General features: G+C 44.6%; 2 protein-coding genes across 3 annotated transcripts in view; one reads left to right on the top strand and one right to left on the bottom strand.

The window, feature by feature from the left end:
- The window catches only part of Hwt (heavyweight), a 110302-nt gene that overhangs the window by 31169 nt on the left and 57394 nt on the right, over positions 1 to 21739 (top strand). The gene's annotated exons all lie outside the window — the stretch shown is intronic.
- Positions 4902 to 8155, bottom strand: LOC139107662 (uncharacterized). 2 transcript variants are annotated; one of them, XM_070665441.1, is made up of 3 exons: positions 6885 to 8155; positions 5813 to 6453; positions 4902 to 5715 (listed from the first exon to the last, which is right to left on the bottom strand). In XM_070665441.1, the coding sequence occupies exons 2-3, from the start codon at positions 6232 to 6234 to the stop codon at positions 5118 to 5120; spliced, it is 1020 nt and encodes a 339-aa protein (XP_070521542.1). In that variant the 5' UTR covers positions 6235 to 6453; positions 6885 to 8155; the 3' UTR covers positions 4902 to 5117. The 2 variants fall into 2 exon arrangements, with proteins under 2 accessions (XP_070521542.1, XP_070521543.1); XM_070665442.1 differs by having other exon boundaries at positions 5813 to 8155.

Here is a 21739-nt window from a genome sequence, read left to right as displayed (position 1 = left end):
TCACAGGGGAGGGTGCTGCGCTGAAAGCCAGGCATTAGGTACAGCTTAACGTCGATAGGGATTCTAACACCTGAGTATGCCATTAAAAAGTCCCCTTTTTCCCGTCGTAACCATATCCAACTTCTTCGACACTGCTCGCGAGCTGGAAAGATCCCGTCGCGAAGAACGTCGCACACAATTTCGTCCGCGACGAGATAGATTTCGAGTGTTCTTATGAGACAATACGTCGTATCAGTGAACGACGAGGCTTAAATTACAAAATAAATTTCTATTTTCGTTACTTTTCCGCGAGAATTAATATTTATATTATTGTAATTGAAATTTGATGCTCCGAGATTCCAGAGAAGACAATGAAAATTTTTATAATCCGTCGTGCAGCTTTTCATGTATTTTTTATTTTTTAATTTTTTTTAAATTTAATTTGCTTGCTTAGAGATTAATACGGCGTAACGCCGAAAGCTTTGCGCGTCCGTCCGACGGATTTTTCGGGATCACGAGCGATGGAGGCGGTGTTTGCGGTGGATATTAAATCGGTCAATTAATACGAGCCTCACGCATTGGCCGTTGGTCATCGACACGCAGCCGGCGGTGACGTTCGGCCCTTTAATTATCGCCGATAAATCAACGCGCCATATCGCTCCTTTCGCTTGGTCAGCCTTATTCTTTCGCTTTTGTAAACAAATAACCGAAGAGAGAGAGAGAGTTTTTCCCGGCGCCGGTCAGTTTTACAATATATATCTTTCAGATTTATTCCGAGTATGATAAAAGAGCGTGACGTCAGTAATGATATTAAAGGCTTGATTCTTGTCGTTTATTTATAGCATTTTCGTGTATTCGGCGCGAAACAAAGTTCCATTTAATAACGTCCCTTTCAAAGGGGTTGGGAAAAGTGCCCCGGTGGCTAGCAAAGAACCTGGCTGGCCGTTTCGGTACGCATTATCTCACGCTGATTCACCCTGACAGCCGTTGCCGCTATTTGGAAAAGAAACGCGACGAGCGTTTCAACCCTATCCGACTTCCCGTCCGTTTTTCGCGGGCGCTTCCTGCGAGCGCGTATTTATTCGTGCGTGCGCCCGACGCCGGGCGGGCGGGCGCGTATTGTGTCGAAATTATCGGCATTGTCATGCGCGGCTCGATTTATTTTGTCTATTCGGCGGAAAAGTGCTTTCATTTGACGCGACTGGCCGGGAAAAAGAGAGAGAGAGAGAGAGAGACACGTCGAAATCACGGTGAAAGAGAAACGGACGGATCGTCGTCGCACGAACAGAGACACGCGGGACGAGCGCGCTGCTCGCCCCCAGGCACTCGCCGCGACAAAAGCTCTTAATTCGACAATGCATCAGTCGGGAGGGTACAATAGCCGACTTTCGGTAAATAATGATTCCTTCAATCCTCATACCAGGTTTCCAGTCCTCCGCTTTTGCAAATGTCGTTTCGTGGCACCGAACGACGGCTTAATCGCGTGTAATAATACTTAAGTGATATAAATACACGAAAATGAGAGAATCGTCAGACCGCGAGTCTTAGGTAATACGTCGGATGGCGGCTTGCTTCTCTGTATTGCGGTTTCTTAGATTTCGCCGAATCCCCAGGGTAATTAAGAAGGGGAAAATTGGGATTTCCTTTTTTTTTTTGCTAAGATTGCGCAGCGTCGAGAAACGTGATTCGACCGGGCGAGCGAGCGGGCGAACGACGAAGAATTCGAAATCGGATTAGCGAGAGCAATGGAACGCTCGATTTCGTTCCAGCCTGTTTCGACGCTTTCATTTTTCCGTCCCTCCGGGAACCTCGGCCAGATATTTGCATTACAAATACACCTTCGCTGGGGTTTTTCTCGTTTCATTAAACTCGCTTTTTCCTCGAGACGTACGCTCTTCCTCTTCGGCCTGTCTTCCCGTCGTCATGAATGTATTCCCGCATTCATCTCCATCCCAGGCAAGAAAGGGTTGTATTAAGAATTTTAATACCGACGGAAAAAAAAGTTTACCGCCGCCGAGCACAGAAATCGTCCGTTTTCACGGACGTGCGCGGAAATAAGATATCATGGCGTTAATTATTAGTCGACAAGTACTCCGCAACTTCCTCCTGCGATCGCTTCCGCTTGTTAATTATTATTTCGCTGAAAAAGCGCACCACTCTTAATTGCCACTCTTAAATTATTTGTTCTTTAAAGGAACAACAAATTAATTTTTTTTTTTTTTATGAATCTTTAACACAATCTTTAACAATCCTTCGATATTTTTTGCTCAGACTCCGATGCGATTTCTACGTCGGATTTTTCCCGTCTCAATGTCGAACATTTACTCGCTGCGAATCTTTATCTCTCGCGTTCGCTCCAGCGATAATCGCGTACGTGCCGTGCGATCTGATGCCGCGATCAGAAACGGTTACGCGGATTTGTTCGTTACGTCGTCGGCGTCCCGATAGTTATATCCTGACGAAATTGAGATATGATCGGCCGGCTTTCCCTCGCGGCCAACGCTACCGTGAGTTATGGAGCTCGCGTGCCGCGCAATATGCGCCCGGCGATTGCAAGATACGAGCCTCGTCGTTATTTGAGGCGCGAAGTATTTACGTGGGAACACCGATCTTTCTGAACCTTCTGAGTTATCGAATACTCGGTACGCCCCACGGCTATGATCTATGGACCGCGCCGGATTAAGATGCATCTCGAAAAGTCACGATAGCGCCGGATCTCGAAATATTATTTTAATATCGTTATCACTGTGAGAGAAAGATATTTTATAAATCTCGCGTAATTCGTCGGATTATTACTTATCTACAATTTTTTTTTTATAGCAGCGATTAGGTACGTTGTGTCTTTACCGTTTTATTTTGTACTTTCGTCATAACGCGATTTTCAGAAATTTTATAGCTACCGAGGAAAAAAGAATTGCAAAGCCCCGAGCTCTTCTATAAAGTCCTGCGAAAACATCTAGTCTGCAACGTTGTCTTAATTAAAGTTAGCTGACTTTTGGTTTGTTGCGTCTTTCGCGCCACTCGTCAGACTCGTCCCCAGGGGTGCAATTTACTCGCATCTCTTCCTTTCATCCCTTCGCTCAATCCCACGGACCGGGCTGGTTTTAGGTTGTCGTGTCTGCATTCATTTCGCCCACGAGCTTCTTAAATACTTGGCGACGAACCGCCGTCTTATTTTACATCATCTAACTGATCGGCTTATTAATTTATGCGAGAAAGATTTTAACGAAGGAAAAAAAGCCATTAACTTTTGTTTGATAATCGTCCCTTATCCGCTATCAACTTTCTCTCTCGCGTCACTGTTTTACATAGAAATAACAAAATGTATATTAAACGCGACGGTCACGTTTTCCCAATTTATTAAAGAGTAAATGCATTTTTTTTTTAATTATTTGATTTTAAAAGATTTTTTTACATTTTTTTTTGTTCTTATATTATATATTAAAAAAATTTAATAGCACATAAAAATTTATTTAATTGGAAATAATTAAATCATATATTACTCAATACGTATGCAGGTAATTTTATATTCCATGATATATGTATATCTACTCGAAATAAAATTTGTATGCACAAATCAAATCGTGCGAATCAGAAGTGTAGACGTTGTTCGAAAACCGCGCGAATCGAATAAAATATCTTCTTTAAGGCGGGCAATCTCTCGGTAAATCGGTTAATTAAAAATCAGCGAGTAATCCGAAATGCAATTAGAGAAGGCAAAGGGTAGCGATCGTGGGCGCAGACATCGTCTTGAATAAGAGTCACCCCCGATTGTTTCCGGACATAATTCGGGGGCGTTATTCTCTTTTCGTGAGTTCGTGAGCCCGAATTCGGCGCGGCATCCTCTTTAAGGCATCCGTATGGTCAGAGGTAGAGATCCTTCTTGGTCTTTACCATGTAAAATAGTCCCTGCGTCCCTTTGTCCATCGGTCCACCCTTGATCGTTAAAGTTCTGACCGCGCGAGATGACAAGTCTATTGTACCGCGGACGGACAAGAGTTTCTTCGCTACAACACGATCCGTTCGATATTTATTTAGTAGGAGCGAAGGCGTACTTCACCCATGGGACCGTCTCAGATTTTCATGCCACGAGAAATGGTTTTCAGCCTTCATTTGCGTCGGTGCGCAGTCTCGCAGATTTAATACTTTACGTAAATACTTGTCATATAATTTAACATAAATCTTTTTCAAGCTCGACTCACCGTAAACGTTTGTTAAAATAATTACGAATTTATAAACAATTTATATTAAAAAGAGAAAGAAAAAAAAAAAGTGCGTTATATTTTTTTTTAGACTCGCGATAGGTTAAAAATAAAAGAATTAAATTGTAGAAGTTCGGACTTGACGCTGATGTTTCGTGAAATTAATTTTATCGACTTCGGAACTGATACTTCGAGATCTTGAGATATTATCCTTAATAGCGCATCGGGACAAAATTGCACGTCCACGTTTGCCCACACTGACGTTATAAATGGAACATTATAAGCGTGTAAGTGTCGTTTCGCCGGGCGACGGTACGGTCGTGGGCGCATAGGGAGACCCACCATTAGCCTGCAGGTGTTGGATATCCCAGCCACGCCATCACTCCCTCATTCCAGGCGATCATGCTCAAGATGATCCCCGGAACGACAGGCGGAAGTCTCCGCTATCTCGCGCGAGAACGGGACGGAGAGTAGCGCGCGAGAGAGTAAATAATCCTCTTCTGTATTATCCCCACGGGTTCTTGGAAATCGCCGTTAATGCGTTCTGCAAAATCGCCCCCGTATCTCGACGTCACCGACGATCAGGTCCACTTTGTTGTTTGCTAATTGTCGTTATCTTGATGAGCTCTCTCTCTTTCTCTCTCGGCTCGAACTTTGTCACCAATTAACAGAATAGATTCCGCCCGATATATTATCGATATTTTAGTTACTTATTCGTGGTCTCAGTGCGGTTCTTGTATCGCGATATATTCTTGGAATAATTCTAAAAAAAAAGTTTTACAATGAGTTATTTAGAAATAAAAAAAGAAAATAATTTTTTTTTTTTTTAATTACGAACGACGCGTTAGCTAATATCTTTCGAAAGTTAACTGCGATAAAAAGATATTTTGTAACCGCTTGAACTTGTTTTAATATTATTAATTTAACTCGGTACAATTAATGATGGGCGAAAGCGCAGTTGGCCTCGTGGGAGTATCTTAACGTTGGCTTAAATATAGCGCCGCATCCATAATGCTTCCACGTGCACTCTTCCATTCTGTAGTTGCATTTATCCTCGTGAATGTGCTTGCGACAGCGTTTTGGTTTGACTCGGCAGCCGTAGTCGAGCCACCTGCATTCTACTTGCTCGTCAGGATCAAGTTCCGGCTGCGAGGGATAAATGAAACCGTCGTCTACGTCTCCTTGGTGGCTTCTGTAGTTGCACTTTTGCTCGTGCACGTATTTCCGTCTCCTCGGCATGTTCACCATGCAGCCGTGTCGCCTAAATTTGCACTGCACCAATTCTTCAGGATCGCCGCCGTCGTCGTCGACGATCGTCACGGACGCGAAACCGTCGCTTATGGCGTCTATACCTCCGAAGCTCGGTGCAAAACTGCCCTTGTAGATGCAATACTCCTCGTGAATGCCGCGCCTCCACGGCACCGTTCGTACTCTGCACCCCGCCGCAGAGTACGAACACTCCACTAGATCGTCGTGGCCGTGGCGAAGATCGGTCGGCACGTGCTCTTCCTCCAAGTGCGGTCGAAACTGACACCTGAAATTATTATTTTAATTTAGTATTATGGAACGCGTCTTTTGGTTTAACAAATAAATGTCAAAAATTAATGAAGGAAAGATGCCCTTCGTCGCACCTCGATTCATGGATCGCTCGTAGATGCTCCGGTACCTTCACCCAGCATCCCTGGTGAGCGTAGGAGCAGGACTCGAGATGTTGATTCTCAGACGGCACAGGCGGTACCCAGGCGCTTTTTTCGTGACTGAGAAAGGCGTTCATCGCCGGCGCGCTAGGATTGTGATCGTCGAAGGTGCGCGGTGGCATTGGATGCGGCATCAAGTGCAGTGGCTGCGGTCCGTCCATCTGCGGCGGTAGAATCTCCACGTCCAACGGCGACGTGCACGTAGGGCAGCTGTAGTAATAGGGCTTGCAACGATGGCAGACGGTGTGGCCGTTGACGCAGGAGTACCTTGGCGTTAGCTCCATCTCCATGAGGCAGATAGGACAGAGACCTTCGGTCTTGAAGCGCTCGTACAGGTTCGGATACAGAGTATCCATGACGTATCGACGAGGCCGGTTATTTAGTGCCCACGGTCCTTCGGTTGTCCTTCTTATCGGTCTTTCAGACCGAGATTGAGACGAATCTACTTCCGCGGAGTACAGGCAGAGCCCGAAGAAAAGCCTGCCGCTAGCTACGCTCTTACCGCGGGAAGATGAAGAGAAATTACTCCGTGGCCTCTTGCTCGCGCAGGAGGAGCGGTCCTAGTTGCTCTTTCGCTATGAAGATTTATGTGCAATTCAATATAGAGTAATGGAGGACTTAAGAAAGGCGCGCGGGGACTGAAGTGCAAACAGGATTAGAACGAATGCGCGGCGTGAGCGCGCCTGTTCAAAGGTGCCGGGCCGAGTATTTGATCAAGTGTTTGCGCGTTTTGGATTTTATATCTGATAACGATCGCGAGAAACACTAATTTCCTGCCATTTGGCTGATATCTATAGATAAGTATTACGTTGCAATTTTTTTTAAACGTTTATTTTAAATACTTATCGTGTTTAGAATAAAAACTCAATTGTAGAATTAAAAAGAAAATTACTTCTTATATTCTACGTATTTTTATACATTTATCAAGTACTTATGTTGTACAGTTAATTAATTCAATTTTTCTTTAGTTGTTAGATTAGTTATTAATAATAGAGAAACTACTTACTTTACTCAGCTATCTCTTCCACTTAAAAAGAAAAAAAAAAACAGAAGTAAAGAAAAGCAGGAATTACGTGTGCGATGGGGAACGGAAAAAAAATAGCCGGAGCGACACGTACACTTCCGAAAGCACGGGCACCGTGTGTCATCGTCAGTCTGTCACTGTTCCCTTATCTACCGAGACCGATAGCGCGACTTTATCTGATAAAACGTTCCGCTCATGATAGAGAACTGCTTCCACGTTTTGTTACGCCAGATAAAACGCCCGCGCCCGGGACGGCATCGCGGGAGAAGGAAAAAAAAAGGAAAGAAAAAAAAAAATAATGCTTGCTCTTCGTTGCTATGCACTCCGCGTCACCGAACGGCAACCGCCGCCGTATTTATTATGCTCGTTACATATGCGGATAAAAAATTGAGAACATAAGTCGGTCCGTGCTTTTTCGCCGGCGGGTCGTTTTGCTCCGCGCCGTGCTTAGAATTAATTAACGATTACTTACGTGGTCTGCGCGCAATATCGCAGGCGCCTCAAGATCTACTGACTCTCTCTCGCCCGCGAATTCTTTGAAAAAATCGGGATTTATATTTAAAAAATTCTGAAAAAAAAAAAGAAAAATTGCCGTCGAGTTATTCGCCGTCGAAGGCGAGGGAATAAAACGTGCGAACCTGAGAACGTCGCGCGCGTACATGTTTTGTTTGAAAAGAACGTCATTCTTTTGCGTCAGCGAGTCGTAATAAACGACAGAATTCCGTTTTGTATAACGTCGCGCGGACGTTAATTGACGACAGCTAATTATATGTGAAAAATTGCCGGCACATGTGAACGTAATTATGATTGCGTGGCACATACACGGGGGCACGCTCACGCATCGTATTACGTTCACTTTGGCAATCTGTAATCTCTAAATTAAATCTACGATCGGGTATCACGTCGTTATACATCATCGCGAAAATTTCGCTGGCCCCTGCGTTATTTAATCACGTGCACGATGAACCTGCAAGTGTTATCGCGCTCGGGAGTAATGTAACTTGCAAACAGACGGGGGGGTATTCCGAGCAAGTACGAGGACGGTCTAGCAACGGTACGGAAATGGATTTTCTCCGTTTAATGAATACAATTTCGACGGCTAATCGAACGCCGCAACCGCTCTATTAGGGAAGTATTGTCGAGTTAATTAATCGAATGGTTAACGTAATGTCGAAATTTAATTATTAACCCCGGCAGGGGCATATATTTCGTTAAAATCATCCCGTGGTGGAATTTTTAATCGCTTCGCACTTTTAATTTAATTACATCTTGTTAATGAAAATCGTCTCTTTAACAGACGATAATTAAAAAAAAATAAATAAAGTAAAGACTTTAAAAAACGACTAAATTTTTAATGTTTGCAAATACAATAAACGCAAATTATGTGAGACGATAGGAAACTGATAGAGATGGACGTTGTTAAAAAACAGGGGGAGTTCGACCGCTTGATTCTCGCAAACATCACGCGCGAATATATCCGCGAATAACGAAACCAGATACTTTCGCGTGATATTTCACACCGGGTCCCGTAACGACCGTCCCTCATTTGAATCCCTGTGCGTACGTCGTGTCAAAGATACGGCCGAACGACCCTGTCCCGCCGTGAGGGTAATACTCGCTGACCATAAGTCACTTATGTAAATCCGCGAGATGGAAACACGCGTTGGGTGACAGCGACCGGCGCGATGACTACGAGGAAAACTAAATTGAAAGTAACATTTAGCGCTCAGCTACAATTTCGGTTGTTTATTGAAACATTCGCGAGATATTACATATTATATACGAGTCACATATTACAGCCTAAATTTTTTTTATTTATTTTTTTTTAATGCTTTTATTCAAAGAATCGCCGGCGCGGAAAATAAGTTGGCGGATAGTTTCAATTTATTCATTTCGAACGTCTAGCTTCATAAATTGGCGCGCCAGCGAGAGGAGAGATCTGAGAGAGGTGTTTAATAAATTCTTTTGCGCTACTCAATTCACCCTCTGTTAACCAAGGAGGGGAGGGGGAGGGGAGGGAGGAAAGTATTGCGGGGCACGGTACCGAGAAGCGGTACGAAATAAGCCCGCGACGGCAGCTCGCGTATTCAAGCACCCCCCGTGTGCCTTTCCCAAGACGTCAATTTACTCTTATTGCCCCTTTTCGCGGCGATATTGCGCCATCAAAATTTTCCGGGAAATCTCCTCTGTGATATTCGCGCGATTTCGTACGCCCTGTCGCGAAACGACCGCTCCGTACACGCGATTATTTATAATGCACCCAGCTTTGAGATAGCTCGTTACGTCGATGAAAAGGCACCGTTCGTCGTCTAGAGCAAAGTAGGTCTAAGTGTCAAGGCACATGTGGGATCCTGAGCCTCTCATATTCGGCCCTTTGACTCTTCGTTTCAATTACACTTTGAGAATGTGCGTTAACCCGCGTCTCTCGCGCGTAAATCGTAAAATAATAAATAACGTATGAAAACTAATTACGTTAATTACATCGATATCTTTAGGGATCGTTATCTAAAAGTGCGAGCTAATTATAGCGGTCTCGATTTCCGCTGTGCTTTTAATAGCCCCTCCCGAAACTGCCGATTTATCTTTCGTATATCCTCCGCAACGTAAGAGCTATCCTCACATTAGCTTCCTAATCTCCAATCGTCCCGCAAAGCCGTGCGGCGCATTTTAGCGAGCGGCAAAGTATCCCTGATCAATAAAGTAGGCGCGCACGGCCGTTGTGCAGCTTAATCTCGCGACCGGCTTCGTGATTGATTCGAGCATATTTGCAGCTTACGCGCAAATCGATCTCACTCGAAATCCCATCAGCGGCACAGCCGCAATTTGACCTGGTTTAGCTTTTTACACGCGAAAATTATTAAACCTTTCGAGAGAGACGGCGACGAGGTAAAGAAATAGAACGGATTATTTCTTTGTCGAGTGAAATGCACACGTTGGCGTATAGATATATGTATATATATATTTTTTTTTAACAGTTGATCGCGTTTCCGGATCAAATTGAACTTTTCAATATCGAACGTCGGATGGTACTTATTTATTCGTCTTTGTAGCGCGAAGCAACGCGCAATAAGTCAGCCGAAACAAATCCGTTTGCTTATAAACACCGCTTTTTCTTTTCGAATATCTGGCTATATCCGGGAGGGTGGATTCGAGTCGTGCAATATGTCGCATAATTCGGCCATTCCTCATACCACTTCTGCGCGAGTATCGAAGGGAACCGGGCCTCCAACGTGTGTAAGCACGCATGTATCGCTTGTAGTTTCATAAATACGCGGACTACGCAACCGCCCCCGCGTTCTAAAGCGGAGTCACGGAATGTAAAATCGATTTGAGAGGTATCAGGATACCATTGTTTGACGAGAGGGTGAACAGCTCCTCTGGAATTGATGGATGCTTCCCGCGAAGTCGCCGCACGCGATATATTGCTTCGAAAAAAAAAAAAAGAAGAAAAAGAAAGAAAGAAAGAGAGAAGATTGGAAAATCTCGTAATATTTTTCTTCCGCTGGAAACCATTGCTGTACACGATTGCGCGTTCGCTTCGCGAGCGTTACATTTTTATCGCGAAATAGAACGCGAACGGCGGCGAGTTTTTTCCGGCGAAAGTTCGCCAGCCGCCGGCTTCTTTCAGGAAATTAAGTGCCTTCGTCGCGAGGGCTGCCGTTTTGTAACATTCTTCGGAAACAGTTGAAAGCTCGACCCGCTTTCGCGCCCGGCAATCTCGCGCCTGACAAAGGAAACTTTTGTATTCACGAGTATGATAATGTCTCTCCGTAAGCCTCCTTCGCACCTGTGCAGTCGCGCGCGTTTGCGTCACGGGCTTGTAAAGGGGTGGATGTGCGCGAAAAGCATCTGAAGAATATGATACCGCGATGCCGCGGGAACGCCGAGCGGGCTGGGCTGGCTTCGAAATCGGCGCGAGCATCCGGGAACGACTTAGCATATTTCAGCGCGACTTGCCGTGACGAAAGTGGCTTACCTGTTGTCTATTCCGTGGCGAGGAACATCGCGACGTGTGTAAAACGCTTTTACCGCGAGCCGCCCCCGATAAAATTTATACGGTCGTGTGTTTGGCTTGATATCAACCGGCTTATCTGCTATCTGTCCGCGTGTCTCGACAATGCGGTAAGGGGGTACCCCCCGACGATGCGTTCAGGCCGCATCTGTTCTTGTCAAGCCCTGTCAGTCTGACAAATCGATTATGTACGCTTTATTTAAGGCATCTTGCGACGACAACGCGAGGCCGTTTCGGCAGGTTTTACATTAATCTCTTTCACTTTACGCTCGTCGGTAAACATTACGAAATCGTTGATACTTGAAATTAAAAGTATACAAGCAGGGAAAGGGATTTTTTTTTTTTACAAGAGCAGATTTATATAAAATCTCGTCAAAGTTTATTAGGCTGACGATTGGTCTAAAAAAAATTTCAATCTTTTAGCACTTTTGTAAAGAAAAAAAAGGGGCTTTAGCGAAATGAAAAAAAACTGACAAACGATCGATAAAATTATTTATACCGAGGTGATGTAAGCCGATTCTAGTGTCGCGCGGAGTGCGAGGCTTGGCGCCACATTTCAAAGGGGGATGGAAGCCTCGCCAGCAGAGAGCTCCGTTGTCGGGGGCGCGAAGTCGGGGATGCAATCGATTGCGATATATCGCAAGTACCCTCGGCGGCCGGGAGGGTGGAGGCGCCTGCGTCTCGCGAGCTCGCGCGGATTGGCCAACGGTGATGTCATCCTGTGCTCCCCTAGGTCTCTGATATCATCTGCGGGCTTTTCTGCAGTCCACACCGACCACTCGAGCGGCGTAGCCGCGCCATCGGAGATATTGCCACCTGTGCTTAAGATTCACGCAGTGCTATCCGGTCTGTCGCCGGCCGCGAGCCCCGAGTCCCCGAGTTCCTGCGGCCGCATCCTGCCGGCAGAGAGGTGAGTCCATTCCAGCTATCGAGATCACGCGCCCGTATTCCCGTGCCGACGTAACGACGCGACATTTCAGTCTGCACGTACACACGTCGACCTGTCGGTGTAAACATACGTTCACCTTCCGGGTCTCTGATCGCATCCCCTGACCTCCTAAGTCCAACTCCCGGTCTCCGCGTAGAACTGTTTATCAGTAACGTGCTGATAATATCAATTGCGTAATGTAATTAGACAATTTTATTTTATTTTATTTTTTCTTATACAAAACAATTTTGTAAATTTTTTTTATTACGACGATTACGTGTCTCGAGACTCTGCGATACTAACTTCCGCAGCGGAAGCTGCACGTGAAGATCTTTATGTGGTAATTATGTTGGAATAAATTGTTTATTTTATTTTATTTTATTTATTTATTTATTTTTTTTATGATTAATGTTAGTTTTTTTTATGTTTGTCTGAGGTAATCGAAAATGCTTTATTTGATAATTTTATATCGTAAATCGTCGATTCGCGGTATTAAAAAATTCGCTTTATTCGTGCCGATTGGCATTTAAAAAATACATGCTGACGCTGTTTTGAGTAATCTTGATTCTCGGAAACATTGTTAACCACTGGTAAAACAGCGTCCACGGATGAATGTTGGACGAACTCGAATTCTCGAGGGGATAATTGCGTTGGCGTGTCAACACAATGCATCCCGGGGCGCTAGCTGCGTTTCACCGAAGCGTCGATGAGATACGCGAGTTTATATGAACGTATATAGAGCGGCGATCTAGAGGGTTTAAAACTTCCTCAGTTTTGTCCTCGTACATGCAACTTTAAAGCTCCGAAGAACTTTGCGGGATGCTGCACGCTCGCAGGAAACTGCGATACCGCGATTACGGTTCTCGGTAAATATTTATTCATATCCGTGATATGTTGAACGGATCGCCAACACTTTGCGCGAATGCCACTTTCGAACCCTTACCCTCTCCTTCTGCTTGCCAGCGTATCGTTTTCACGGAATTATTTATCACATTCGACGTATGCAAATATAGAATCTGTTTTAATTAACGACAAATAACTCGCGCATAAAAGTAATAAATAACGCCGACGGTTTCGATTGGATTTAATTTAAACATCGATAATCGAATGTTTTTATTGCGAATTAAATAAAACCGCATTTTGCCGAAATTTATTTTATATATATTAAAGATCAATAATGTCCGCGGATAATTTTAATAATTGAAAATAAGAACGCACGTTATGCATTTTGTAATTACAAAATGTGGCAGATATTAATTATTTTTCGTCGACCGAATGTGTAAATGCCGGAAAATATCGAAATGGGAAAAACGTGTCTCGAGAGAAGGAAGAGGTAAAAGGGAAAAAAGGGAAAGAAGAATGAACTTTATACGGAAAATGTATTTGTGTTCCGTTAACATATATACTCTTGACTGCACAAGCGTAGGAATTCTATCCGCACAAAACTTTCCGCATTCGGATTGAAGTTACTCAGCACTTAACTATTACCATGTTCCATTTTACAAGCAATAAAGCTCTGATCTCTCGTATCAAGCGATAGGAATCGTGCTTGCAGGCCACAGTCCATCCGCGAAACTAGGACGGTATCAAATTTGGAATCAAAGTCTTGTATTTACTTTCGCAATTGCGATATCCCGTCGTATACATATTGAATTAATTAATCTAACGCATATCTGGGCAATTAAGATATTATTATTATTACGCGAAAAATTGATACTTAGACAATGCGCGTCGTAAAATATTCGAGACCGAGACGTGTCGCGACAAAACAGATCGATTTTCCTTTCGGCAGATGGCTTATTAATTTACAATTGATTTTTCATCAAAGAAACTTTGCAAAGTATCCGTAATGTAATTTGCAATTAGCTCCTAACGAACGAAATTTCACGAAAAGCAGAGAAATCGATTTAATTTATATCGCGACGGAGTTTTTAAACTGATTTAATTCTTCGTTCTATCTCTCTTGTTCTACAGTCACGAACTTCATAATTTTTGCCAAAGAAAATTCTTTCGTGCCGGCCGAGAAAAAGTTGCGGCAAAAAAAAAAAATAAAAAATAAAAAGAAGACAGCCGATGGTCTTGAAGTACAACCATGTATACGTCGGACCCTTTACGCATCGACGGTGAAGGCTCGCACCATGGGAATAGTATGGTCCTCGGCCGGCCTAGGACATATTTATGGCGATGTGCGTGGGGAGGTTCGCGTTTAGAAGAGGCGACGGAATGGCGAGGAAAAAAAAATATACGTTGACGCACAGGGATACGCGAACAACGTTACGAGCCGGCTCTCACCCTTGGCACGCGGAAGCGCCCTTGTTGCATTTTGGGAATGCCACTCTTTTCCTCCTCCTCCTTCTCGTGGCGTTTCGTTTTAACTTGTGCCTTCCTTTTGTGCGCGATGCCTCTCTGCGGCGCACGGCTTTTGCGGCTTGCTGCCGACGAGCCTCCCTAAATTCATTCGCGGCCGAACTTTTGAGCGCTCGAGCGTTAAAAAAAATTTCGCAGTGCCTCTCGAAAACCGCGTCGCTTTTCTCCCCTTTTTTTTTCTTTTCTTTTTGACATTGTTGTCTATAATCGGGCGCTCCGAAAGGGTTCGTATTCTTCCCTTCCTTTTTCCCTTCGCGATGTGCTTTGTGAGCTTTGATATAATAATATTGAACTTTCGTTATTATCGTCGTCACGGATTTAAAAAAACAGAAATTAATGTTAAATAGAAAATAATCGAATCCTCGGGATGCGGGAGGAAATGGAAATCTTAAGTATTATCTTCTAACTGACTTGATAACGCGAGATAAAAATGGCCGACATAGCCGAGGGGTGGAGCAGTGAAGAAGAAAATGAAAGAAAGTAAGAGGAATGTGGGCGAGACTTTCTAGTCAATCAGAAAGGCAAACATCAGGGTACGTAGGATAAGAAATTCTTTTAGCTCACATTGTTATCTGTTGTCTCGCTCATCACCGTCGTCATTTTTATACTCTCCGAAGCGCGCCCGTTTCTTTAGCTCTTCCCCCGCCTCCAACAATCTCGCAGTACGATAAGTCGCTCGGGAACTTCAGAAATTCGTCTAATTTTTGCACACGCGACAAGTTGACGCGGCGTAAAAACTTATCCCAGTAACTTATCTCCCTCCCAGCTACCGAGCAGCTGGAATAAAAATAGTTGGCGAGTAAACCGAATTCCTGAAAGCTCATTAGATTGTTCGAATTACGAATTCGCGATCATCTCGATCGCAAACGCGTTCCATATCTCGCGTCAATTTTTAATAACTATTTCAACTACGGCTCGCTATTGTTTCATATTCAAATTCGCGGCTGAGATTGCGCGATGATAGAACAATTTGTGACATAACGTATTTAAGATCGATGAAAGATGCACGAGGCTCGATGCGCAACCGGTCGCGGCTATTATTAGTTATTACCCGCCGCTCTTCTACTTCGATTGCGAAGAAGGATAATAACTGTTAATAGAAAACGAGGCGTGACGCCTACGCGTATTCTTTATTGCAAAATGGCTGAATCAGCCCGCGCTATTTTAGGGACGATAATCACGCGTGATGTCACCTTTATTGATTTCGGTGGGCGACAAAGCGGCGGTGAGGCGGCGTGAGTCATTGCGTCCCCGGTGCAGTTGCACGAGGAGTTGCCGAGGGGCTCGAAATCGGAGTCTTATGGGCAAGATCCAGATTGATGTGCTCGTAGGACGTCTTTAACGTACCGTGTAATTCGGTTTTACCTCGCGTCGACGTACGATCCCGAATCGATCATCCAAAATCGGCCCCCTTTCCGATCGCGCAAGCTGCGCTTCATAGGAATCTAGTACTTCGCGCAATTTGTTCCCGATCGCGACACGCGATTGCATTGCGAGGATATTATTACCGTCATCAGGAACGTCATTACGTCTTTTTTTATTTCCCCCCTCGAAGCCTGATCGTTAGTGACCTGGTTCTCTCCGGAGGGAATACTCTGCTTTTTATATAATATTTTTTATTATCAATTATTATCATAAAACATATACGGTTTTAAATCTGACAAAAAGAAGAAACAGTATTTTTTATTTGTTACAGTAAAGTAATATTTTTATCTGCAGTAAAACGTATGCAGTTTTAAATTACATAAATTCTTCTATTAAAATTCTTTTTATCCGTAGATTTTGAAGTACGGGATCGCGCAACCTAAAGTACAGCGTTTGGTCAATATCCGCGATTTCTATAGCAGTAATGACGCGCCTGATTGTCATCTCGTACATGTCTCCGATATTTTCAACGATCTCGCTTCCACCGTTGGCTTCTTATAGAAACTTTTATCCGTTCTTCTCAACAACACTTTCGAACCATCACGTTTCGCGTTGAATCAAACCGTTCGAAAAAAGTTTCGGGCTTTCGTGACAGAAGTTTGTTATTGCTGATCGTAGACTCTCCGGTAGATACCACCGATGAAATAAAGTCCGCCATGGTAATTTCGAGTTTATATATATGCCGAGGCAACGAACCATCTGTTCCGCTTATGAAAGAAACATATATGTGTAATCTGAAATTCATAGTTCGGACGTTCGATGTATTAAGATTGAAACCGTCGGCCGATCGATTTAGACGAGTGACTGCAATATAAAATTCGCTTTGAAATTATCGCGCAGCGTCGCGGCTGCATCCAAGTGACTGAGAGAGCGACGGCTTCGTTACGTTCTGTTTCGCTTTGCGGATCGCATTAGACGGCCGAGGCATCGGGCGAGCCTCAAAAGCCCCCGCCGTCAAGGGAATTATCGCAAAAGGCGATGGAAGCGAGGGACTGCAGACGAGGAAGGGTAAGGCCCGCGAGAGTAAGAAGGCTGACGGCAAATGCGGGCGAAGGGTGGAAGGGCGGGCTGCACTTATAAATCGCTTAATCGCTGCTTTTCACGGATCGGGGACTCTAAAAAAAACTTCTTCTTACCCTCCTCGAGCCAACCCGCTCGCGGTGGCCTTCGCGGCAAAAGTTTTTCGCGAGCCGAGAATGTTTGATACGCACGAAAGACGATACGGGCTTTCGATGCCCGAGCCTTTATCTCTTCTCGTGCAACTTTTGCACAATCGCGTTGTACCTCGCTGAATTAATTCGGTTTTTATAACTGTAAAGCGAGAATGTAATAGACCAGGAGTTTGTGGAACTTTGCGAATTTGTTCGGCTCGGCTCAAACGAGCATTATTTCTTCGCGAAGAATTGCGGGAAGATAATTCTTGCGAGGATATATTTAAATATTGATATTGGAAGCTCGGAAAAGGAAAGTTTAATTTTCGAATTTATAATTCCGAAAGAGAAAATATTCCGAATGTTAATATTTCTGAGAGCGCCCGCCTTTTTCATTAGTGTTAATTAATATTTGAAATACATTTTTAATTATCGTAATATACCTTTCGTAATTCGTGCGGTTGTAATTCGAATAATATTGAAATTATATACTGCAGTCGCACGTCGGATCGTTCTCATTTTTTATGTCACGTTATAATTTTTCTCGTATTAAACATCAGCGTGTAAAAGCGAATTAAAAAAAAAAAATAAAAAAGAAAAAGAAATTGAAACAGTTGTTGCATTACGTTTACAATCGGGGAAACGATTGTGCTTGGTAGGCTCGGGTAATATGCACCTGCTACTGTATTTCCGAGTAAAATCCTGTTACCCGGCGGCACCCTCGACTCGTCCGAGCCATGTATTATTGACGATAATTGAGAATACGAGGTTTCACGGACGTAATGATCATCCAATGACGACTGTCAGTGTATCACTCCGTACTGCAAGCACGTTGGCGTTTTGATTATCCGATTAAATTATAATCCGGAACGGCGTACGCGCGCAGAAACGTCGGCCAGAAGCGTCGCGTTACATTTAATCGAACAATTCCGCATTCACGTTAAAATTAAGTACGCTAGTTTAGTTTAGTCTCTCCCGCTATCTTTTCTCCGCGAGTGATTTCGTCGTCGAATGGGTTATACGCGGCCGGGACGTCTGTCGATACGCGTCATACAATGCGCAATCACTGCTTCTGATTATGCGCCGGCTCCAGGATCAGCCTCGACGAGCGGCTCGAACGAAAGGGCGAGTCCCACGCACACTATCGTTATTCGCGACGTCCACACGCAACCGGCGGAAGATTAAAGCGATCGCCGACATCGATTGCACTCGCGATTAATGCCCCCGTCTGCCTCGGCCTCATCTTTTTGTTTATCCCCGTGAAACACACGATTCCGCATTATCGACGCTGACATGCGACTCCCTTCGCCTCTCGTCTCGACCCCTTTTTGTCATTATTCCACGAGTGGGTGCTATCTTTTTTTTTTCTGAGTCGCGGAAGGGAATATTTTTTGCACACCGTTGCTTTTGATAATTTATCAGACTTGTTAACGGAATCCCTCGCTTTCGATCGCCGGATTTATTCGTCTTTTGCGCGTTGGGATATATTAATATTTGAAGTAGACTAAGCAAAAAAAATGTGAAATGTAAATAGTAACTCGATTAAATCTCTGCAATTTAATTGCAATTTCACCGCGTCGGTTTTAATTGCGATGCATTAGATGCGTCTGGAGAAGCACGATGTTGATTTATTAATTCACGTAGCGAAATGAGGCCTTCGCTGTCAGGCCGCATAAATTAGAATATCTCTCCTTTAACGCGCAAGTTAGAAATTATCAAAATAATTAGTTCGATGTTATTTATTATAATTATTCTTTTATGATTTAATTCGGCCGCGTGATTTGAATACTAATTCTAGCATTTGAAATTTCAAGGTAAGCGAAGCGGCGATGTAAATCGCAGAGGCCCACAGATTCTCCGCGTAACATCCATCACAGATTTTCCGTGACAATCCGTTATCAATCTTGCTAATGTCGCGGTCCTCCCCCTCCTGATTATCATACCGCTGCCCCAATGTCGCGTCGCAATGAAGCGAAACCTTGAATAACGCTCTCGGTATTTGTTCCTTCGGTAACGGGAAGCACGGAAAATCGTGGTGCCTCATTTTCCTTCCGCCTCACGTTCCATTCTTAAGTCTTTCGCCACCCTTTGTTCTATTTTGGTATTGTCAAGAGCAGCCGATTAAAGGTGAAAGAAAAAAAAGAAAGGGACGCGATTATTTTTCTCCAAACGAGGAATAAACTGGTCGTGGAACCGACGCGCCTTGCAGTCTTTGTCTCTTTAAAAAAGAAGAGAAAAAAAAAATTGTCTATTACGATAATAATATTTTTTTTTTAATGAGATAATACCGCAGATTTGAGCGAGTACGCGAATTTAAGTCGTCAACTTGTAATGGACATTGGGGAGTAATAATGCGAAACGAAAGTAACGTGTGCCTTTGTCCGGCAGCCCTGCCTGTACACCGCCCCATATTAATTAGGCGGTATCATAAACACGCCGAGCACATTCATTGTTTCACGCATATTCACGTGTGCTCTTCCCGATTCCGTCTCTCTCCACCTTTCTCTCTTTTGTTTCCACCACCTACCAAATCCGATGTTCATACATGCGCGAAGTGATTGGCATGTTCCGAGAGCTATTTTGCAATTGGCCCGCGTCCATAATTGAAGCCGAGGGATTCAAACGCCGCTTTAAACGATTGTAATGTCGCGTAGAACGACGGGGGCACGGGCTCGTTTAGATTCGATGGCATCGGAAGGGAAACGTCTGGCGAGTGGAGTAGCTCGGAATCGAAACAATAGATTTAAGGTGTCCCGGCGAAAGCCTCCGTGGATTTCGTGCACGCGCGACGTGGCGGTCAATCGCCGCGAGAAACTCGCGTTACGTCACTCGCGGGATATCGTTTGTTTTTTTTATTATTTTTTTTTCCCTCCTTCCTCCTCGCAGTTGAGCTCATCTGCTCGAGTGTATCCTAAGGATTTAGCGAGGCTTGCCGAAGTGTTTGCCGCCGCCCGGCAGGAAGGGCAAATTTACTCAAGGGAACTCCGCTGATTATCCATCGAGAGGGTAAAAAGACGCCGAAAGGAGAGCCAGGATGCTTATAAATTGCTGATTAAGAAGTAGGAGCTATTCGTTAATCAAGAGCGCGTACTACAAGTCGCGCACGCGGCGCAATCATAAATGACGTTACGGGCGTTATCGTTCTCGCGGTGCGAAGTTAATGTACAGCGGGTCATTTGTTTGTCCTCCTCGGCTTCAACGGTAGAAATTTAGAACTGCGTTCTAGAATAATTACAGTCGAGGAACTATGTCAGGAGCTAAGTGAAATTAACAAGAGCGTTACATCACGCCGGTAGACGCGCGGGAAAGTCCAAGATAAAGTTTCAACGTCGGGATTAATTAAAGCAGGTGTTACGACTATCCGCGGATTTATCAATGTTTCATTTATTAATCGTATTTGCGGTCGCCGTTGCGTGGCGCGAAATGCTTTTTTATCACGTGAGAAATAATAAGGTTTTCGCGAAAAAAAAAAAGAAAAAAACGAAAGAAGAAAAAAAGAGGAAAAAAAGAACGAGATGTTCGCTACGAATCTTACACGCGATGGAATATCTCGGCCCGCCGCAAAGTATCGCTATTGAATATCACGTAATGTCGGTTAAGTAATTTTTTCGGCCTCCGCTCGGCGAAGTATTCGTGCTTTTCAATCTCGTCAGATACCCAACGACTCGTATGAAAGACTTTTTATTCTTCCGCAACCTTTTACCCCCGCGATATCCACGATGGACGACTGGCCTTTATCTTTTCGGACCGGCAGCTTCCTCTTTGAGAAAATCGATTTTTCAGCTCATGTTACTATTCAATTCAAACGCCCGCGACTTTTCCAGCTCGCAATTTAAGCTCGCGGAAATTCGTCCTGGCTTCGAAGCTCCATGACTCGCCACGACTGCTGTAGACTCGGGGACTTCTCGTCTTTCTGCGTCGGAAATTAATCCCGCGATGAAGCGTTGTGGGTTCAATGGCTCTGCTAATGCAATACATTTTTATGCTATTCAGCGCGAAAGTCATTACCGCGACATCGCCGCGTGGCACGTTATTTTCCCCGGTTCGTTTCTTTCGCAATTTTTACATGGAAATCGGGTACGCCTGGGGATAAAGTCGCGCGCGGCTGCTACGTGACAAGTTTCCTCTTTTTGACGTAAACATGGCAGGAATCAGCGGCGGATATCCTCGTCGCGACGATACGCGTGGACCGTTCGGATGGAAAATACCGATGGGGTGACTCCTGACGCTTTGAATATTGGCCAGCGCCGACTGCTTCCTTAAAAAAATTTTCCCCCGGCAAAGAAACGACAGCGCGAGCACCATGCGAGCGTAAGAAATAATTTTTACGTTAATTCGTCCAGGTAACGTGAGAAAATCGAAACGGCGCGTTTTGATTAACTGTTACGACTCGCGTCGACCCTTCCGCGAAGCCAGTTGGCCCTCGATTCGCTTTAATGGCGTCGGTAATAATTTAGCATGTATCTTGGACGAAGATTGCTATCCTCCGCAGCGATTTATGCTCGAACAGCCATCGGCTCGCACGGCTGCCGGGAGATTCAATTATGAACTAATTACACACGCCGTGTGTACGTGTACGAAGCAATTACCGCGGCGACACATGCCGGTCATGTTCTGTCCGCTTTCGATGTAACTCCGTTCTGTTGAATGCATCGTTAGCGACGATGTTATGCCGCGTGCCATGTGGCGCTACACGTGTCCCGGAGGGTGAGATGCACACCCTTATTAAAAAAAAAAAAGAAAAAGAGAAGGAAACTTTGGCTCGCCAACAGGCAGCCGGCGCATCCATAGTGGGCATCTTTTATCGTCGCGATACGTCAAAAGTCCCGGCGAAACGACGCTCGAATATTTACTCTCGACCCCGTCGACTCTGCATTGCGGAGTTAAACTCCGCGCTTAGCTCAGGTGGAATCGCGATTCGTGTTTCCGCGTCGATAAGCCCGGCGGAGACGGT

The sequence above is a fragment of the Cardiocondyla obscurior genome, linkage group LG13, assembly GCF_019399895.1.
Source record: "Cardiocondyla obscurior isolate alpha-2009 linkage group LG13, Cobs3.1, whole genome shotgun sequence".
Taxonomy (NCBI): Eukaryota; Metazoa; Arthropoda; class Insecta; order Hymenoptera; family Formicidae; genus Cardiocondyla; species Cardiocondyla obscurior.
This window is presented reverse-complemented; position numbering and strand designations above follow the sequence as displayed.